General features: G+C 44.9%; 1 protein-coding gene across 1 annotated transcript in view; it reads right to left on the bottom strand.

The window, feature by feature from the left end:
- Positions 1 to 5491, bottom strand: part of LOC135537193 (uncharacterized) — a 22025-nt gene extending 16534 nt beyond the window's left edge. The window contains exon 1 of the mRNA XM_064963391.1: positions 5237 to 5491. Coding sequence (XP_064819463.1) covers positions 5237 to 5491 — 255 coding nt within the window. The remainder of the gene's footprint in view (positions 1 to 5236) is intronic.
- Positions 5492 to 6701: the final 1210 nt, after the last annotated feature.

The raw sequence follows: 6701 nt of genomic DNA, 5'->3' as shown, positions 1-6701 counted from the left end.
GGTGTGTCATCATAGTGCTCTCTGATTGGTGGTCATCATTTGGTGTGTCATCATAATGCTCTCTGATTGGTGGTCATCATTTGGTGTGTCATCATAGTGCTCTCTTGATTTTGGTGGTCATCATTTGGTGTCATCATTTGGTCATCATAGTGCTCTCTGATTGGTGGTCATCATAGTGCTCTGATTGGTGGTCATCATTTGGTGTGTCATCATAGTGCTCTCTGATTGGTGGTCATCATTTGGTGTGTCATCATAGTGCTCTCTGATTGGTGGTCATCATTTGGTGTGTCATCATAGTGCTCATTTGGTGTGTCTGATTGGTGGTCATCATTTGGTGTGTCATCATAGTGCTCTCTGATTGGTGGTCATCATTTGGTGTGTCATCATAATGGTGTCTGATTGGTGGTCATCATTTGGTGTGTCATCATAGTGCTCTCTGATTGGTGGTCATCATTTGGTGTGTCATCATAGTGCTCTCTGATTGGTGGTCATCATTTGGTGTGTCATCATAGTGCTCTCTGATTGGTGGTCATCATTTGGTGTGTCATCATATTGATGGTGCTCTCTGATTGGTGGTCATCATTTGGTGTGTCATCATAATGCTGTCTGATTGGTGGTCATCATTTGGTGTGTCATCATAGTGCTCTCTGATTGGTGGTCATCATTTGGTGTGTCATCATAGTGCTCTCTGATTGGTGGTCATCATTTGGTGTGTCATCATAGTGCTCTCTGATTGGTGGTCATCATTTGGTGTGTCATCATAGTGCTCTCTGATTGGTGGTCATCATTTGGTGTGTCATCATAGTGCTCTCTGATTGGTGGTCATCATTTGGTGTGTCATCATAGTGCTCTCTGATTGGTGGTCATCATTTGATTGGTGGTCATCATTTGGTGTGTCATCATAGTGCTCTCTGATTGGTGGTCATCATTTGGTGTGTCATCATAGTGCTCTCTGATTGGTGGTCATCATTTGGTGTGTCATCATAGTGCTCTCTGATTGGTGGTCATCATTTGGTGTGTCATCATAATGGTGTCTGATTGGTGGTCATCATTTGGTGTGTCATCATAGTGCTCTCTGATTGGTGGTCATCATTTGGTGTGTCATCATAGTGCTCTCTGATTGGTGGTCATCATTTGGTGTGTCATCATTGGTGGTCAGTGCTCTCTGATTGGTGGTCATCATTTGGTGTGTCATCATAGTGCTCTCTGATTGGTGGTCATCATTTGGTGTGTCATTTGGTGTCTGTCATCATCATAGTGCTCTCTGATTGGTGGTCATCATTTGGTGTGTCATCATAGTGCTCTCTGATTGGTGGTCATCATTTGGTGTGTCATCATAGTGCTCTCTGATTGGTGGTCATCATTTGGTGTGTCATCATAGTGCTCTCTGATTGGTGGTCATCATAGTGCATCATCTCTCTGATTGGTGGTCATCATTTGGTGTGTCATCATAGTGCTCTCTGATTGGTGGTCATCATTCTCTGATTGTGTCATCATAGTGCTCTCTGATTGGTGGTCATCATTTGGTGTGTCATCATAGTGCTCTCTGATTGGTGGTCATCATTTGGTGTGTCATCATAGTGCTCTCTGATTGGTGGTCATCATTTGGTGTGTCATCATAGTGCTCTCTGATTGGTGGTCATCATTTGCTCTCTGATAGGTGGTCATCATTTGGTGTGTCATCATAGTGCTCTCTGATTGGTGGTCATGGTGATTGGTGGTCATCATAGTGCTCTCTGATTGGTGGTCATCATTTGGTGTGTCATCATAGGTGCTCTTGGTGATTGGTGGTCATCATAGTGCTCTCTGATTGGTGGTCATCATAGTGCTCTCCTGATTGGTGGTCATCATAGTGCTCTCTGATTGGTGGTCATCATTTGGTGTGTCATCATAGTGCTCTCTGATTGGTGGTCATCATAGTGCTCTCATCATTGGTGGTCATCATTGGTGGTGCTCATCTGATGCTTATGGCCTCATAACTAGCTGAATGGTGCATCAGCTTTAAAACATTTGTCTCTCATAGGAAATGTGTCTCTGTCCAATGATGGTCATCATTTCCTGTTTCACAACTCACCCATTTATTTGGTGAAATCATTTGAATCATTCCTTTGTGCTCTCTGTTGGTGGTCATCATTATCTTAAAGCCATCATAGTGCTCTTGATAATATGCAAATCAATGAAGAAGAATAATAAATTAAATGAAATGGTGTATGCAGGTTGACTTGGACAAAGATCTGCTCTCTGTGGATTATAAACCAACATTTTGGGTCATAATATAGTATGTTCCACTGAGTAACATCATCCATGCTCCCTCTTTATCAGATCATCAACTGAGAGCTGTGCTGTTGGAATGAAAAGAACCATTGTTGCCCCTGATTGGTGGTCACAACTGGTGTGTCAACATAGTGCTCTCTGATTGGTGGTCATCATTTGGTGAGTCCTTCTCTCTCTGTAGGGGGTCATCAGAGAATCAGATAGATTGGTGGTCAAGGGAAGCACAAGTGAGTGGTCTGATTGAGCCCTAAAGCAGACCAGGGACTCTTTTGTGTGTTGTGATGCAGATGGAGAAACTGTGTTGTCACTCTTAGAAAAAAGGTGCTATCTAGAATCTGGTGGTTCATTTGGTGTGTCCCCATAGGATAACCTTTGAAGAACCTCTTTGGTTCCAGGCAGAACCCTTTCCAGAGGGGGTTCATCATGGAATCTCAAATTGAGTTTTCACATTGAACCGTCATCATAGTGCTTCTACCTGGAATCAAAAAGAGTTCTCCTATGGTGGCTGCCAAATAAACCCTTTGGAAGTAGTTTTTCTAAGTGTGTATTGTATTCTGTACTGTGCTGTTTCATGAGCTCCTTGGCTGTACTCTCCTGTCTTCACCGTACGGCCGAGCCGACCAACCAACCGCTGGCGAAGCAGCTGTGGCAGAGCAACGTGACATCATCTGCTCAGAGTGATGTCAGCACAACACAACTCAGCCAGCTGCTGATGAGGCATCATGATTCTACTGCAGTATAGAATATACCTGGCCCCTGATTCTACTGTAGAAGAGAATCTACCTTTATAATATGCCCCTGATTCTACTGTAGAATATAATCTACCTGGCCCCTGATTCTACTGTAGAAATAATCTACCTGTAGCTCCTGATTCTACTGCAGATATTTTATACCTAATATAGTGATTCTACTGTAGAATATAATCTACCTGGCCCCTTTCTACTGTAGAATATAATCTACCTGGAACCTGATTCTACTGTTAGAATAGAATCTACCTGGCCCTGACTCTACTGTAGAATATAATTCTACCTGGCCCCTGATTCTACTGTAGAATATAATCTACCTGGCCCCTGATTCTACTGTAGAATATGTTCTACTGTGAATCGAAACTACAAGTCCTGGCCCTGATTCTACTGTAGAATATAATCTACCTGGCCCCTGATTCTACTGTAGAATATAATCTACCGGAACCCTGATTCTACTGTAGAATATAATCTCCTCCTGATTCTACTGTGGAAGTAGTAATTCTACCTGTGTAGTGATTCTACTGTAGAATATAATCTACCTGGCTCCTGATTCTACTGCAGTATAGAATATACCTGGCCCCTGATTCTACTTTAGAATAGCTCTGGCTGGCAACGTGATTCTACTGTAGAATATGTCTACCTGGCCCCTGATTCTACTGTAGAATATAATCACCTGAGCCCCTGATTCTACTGTAGAATATAATCTACCTGGCCCCTGATTCTACTGTAGAATATAATCTACCTGGCCCCTGATTCTACTGTAGAATATAATCTACCTGGCCCCTGATTCTACTGTAGAATAGAATCTACCTGGCTCCTGATTCTACTGTAGAATATAATCTACCTGGAACCTGATTCTACTGTAGAATATAATCCCTGGCCCTGATTCTACTGTAGAATATAATCTACCTGGCCCCTGATTCTACTGTAGAATATAATCTACCTGGCCCCTGATTCTACTGTAGAATATAATCTACCTGGCCCCTGATTCTACTGTAGAATATAATCTACCTGGCCCCTGATTCTACTGTAGAATATAATCTACCTGGCCCTGATTCTACTGTAGAATATAATCTACCTGGCCCCTGATTCTACTGTAGAATATAATCTACCTGGCCCCTGATTCTACTGTAGAATATAATCTACCTGGCCCCTGATTCTACTGTAGAATATAATCTACCTGGCCCCTGATTCTACTGTAGAATATAATCTACCTGGCCCCTGATTCTACTGTAGAATAGAATCTACCTGGCCCCTGATTCTACTGCAGAATAGAATCTACCTGGCCCCTGATTCTACTGTAGAATATAATCTACCTGGAACCTGATTCTACTGTAGAATATAATCTACCTGGCCCCTGATTCTACTGTAGAATATAATCTACCTGGCTCCTGATTCTACTGTAGAATATAATCTACCTGGCCCCTGATTCTACTGTAGAATATAATCTACCTGGCCCCTGATTCTACTGTAGAATAGAATCTACCCTCCTGATTCTACTGTAGAATATAATCTACCTGGCCCCTGATTCTACTGTAGAATATAATCTACCTGGCCCCTGATTCTACTGTAGAATATAATCTACCTGGAACCTGATTCTACTGTAGAATATAATCTACCTGGCCCCTGATTCTACTGTAGAATATAATCTACCTGGCCCCTGATTCTACTGTAGAATAGAATCTACCTGGAACCTGATTCTACTGTAGAGGTATTCTATAGTATAGAACTGATTCTTCTGTAGAACATAATCGACCTGTCCCCTGGATTCTGTCTGTCCTCAGTCATATAATCTACCATCAGAGCCCTGGTTCTGCTGGAGAATATAATAGAATCTATACCTTCCTGATTCTGCTGTAGAGGTATAATCCTGGACACTCTCTCCTATTCAATCCCCTCTGCTGCTATTATGGATTCTATACCCTGGTTCTGCAGTGGAGGACATTCTATACCCTCCTGGTTCTGCAGTGGAGGACATTCTATACCCTCCTGGTTATGCAGTGGAGGACATTCTATACCCTCCTGGTTCTGAAGAGGAGGACATTCTATACCCCCATGGTTCTGCAGTGGAGGACATTCTATACTCTCCTGGTTCTGCAGTGGAGGACATTCTATACCCTCCTGGTTCTGCAGTGGAGGACATTCTATACCCTCCTGGATCTGCAGTGGAAGACATTCTATACCCTCCTGGTTCTGCATTGGAGGACAATCTAGACCTCCTGGTTCTGCAGTGGAGGACATTCTATACCCTCCTGGTTCTGCAGTGGAGGACATTCTACACCCTCCTGGTTCTGCAGTGGAGGACATTCTATACCCTCCTGGTTCTGCAGTGGAGGACATTCTATACCCTCCTGGTTCTGCATTGGAGGACAATCTAGACCCCCCTGGTTATGCAGTGGAGGACATTCTATACCCTCCTGGTTCTGCAGTGGAGGACATTCTATACCCTCCTGGTTCTGCATGGAGGACATTCTATACCCCCTATGGTTATGCAGTGGAGGACATTCTATACCCTCCTGGTTCTGCATGGAGGACATTCTATACCCCCTATGGTTCTGCAGTGGAGGACATTCTATACCCTCCTGGTTCTGCATGGAGGACATTCTATACCCCCCTGGTTCTGCAGTGGAGGACATTCTATACCCTGGTTCTGCAGTGGAGGACATCTAGACCCCTGGTTCTGCAGTGGAGGACATTCTATACCCCCTGGTTCTGCAGTGGAGGACATTCTAGACCCCCTGGTTCTGCAGTGGAGGACATTCTATCCCCTCCTGGTTCTGCAGTGGAGGACATTCGATACCCCCCATGGTTCTGCATTGGAGGACAATCTAGACCCCCCTGGTTATGCAGTGGAGGACATTCTATACCCTCCTGGTTCTGCAGTGGAGGACATTCTACACCCTCCTGGTTCTGCAGTGGAGGACAATCTAGACCCCCCTGGTTATGCAGTGGAGGACAATCTATACCCTCCTGGTTCTGCAGTGGAGGACATTCTATACCCCCTGGTTCTGCAGTGGAGGACAATCTAGACCCCCCTGGTTATGCAGTGGAGGACATATTATACCCTCCTGGTTCTGCAGTGGAGGACATTCGATACCCCCCATGGTTCTGCAGTGGAGGACATTCTATACTCTCCTGGTTCTGCAGTGGAGGACATTCTACACCCCCCTGGTTCTGCAGTGGAGGAAATTAGACCCCTGGTTACAGTGGAGGACAATCTATACCCCCTGGTTCTGCAGAGGAGGACATTCTATACCCCCTGGTTCTGCAGTGGAGGACAATTCCCCCTGGTTATGCAGTGGAGGACATTCTATACCCTCCTGGTTCTGCAGTGGAGGACATTCTACACCCTCCTGGTTCTGCAGTGGAGGACATTCTACACCCTCCTGGTTCTGCAGTGGAGGACATTCTACACCCTCCTGGTTCTGCAGTGGAGGACATTCTATACACCCCTGGTTCTGCAGTGGAGGACATTCTATACACCCTGGTTCTGCAGTGGAGGACATTCTACACACCTCCTGGTTCTGCAGTGGAGGACATTCTACACCTGGTTCTGCAGTGGAGGACATTCTATACCCCCCTGGTTCTGCAGTGGAGGACATTCTATACACCCCTGGTTCTGCAGTGGAGGACATTCTATACACCCCTGGTTCTGCAGTGGAGGACATTCTATACACCCCT

Source organism: Oncorhynchus masou, unplaced genomic scaffold, assembly GCF_036934945.1.
Source record: "Oncorhynchus masou masou isolate Uvic2021 unplaced genomic scaffold, UVic_Omas_1.1 unplaced_scaffold_722, whole genome shotgun sequence".
In the NCBI taxonomy this organism is placed as follows: Eukaryota; Metazoa; Chordata; class Actinopteri; order Salmoniformes; family Salmonidae; genus Oncorhynchus; species Oncorhynchus masou.
This window is presented reverse-complemented; position numbering and strand designations above follow the sequence as displayed.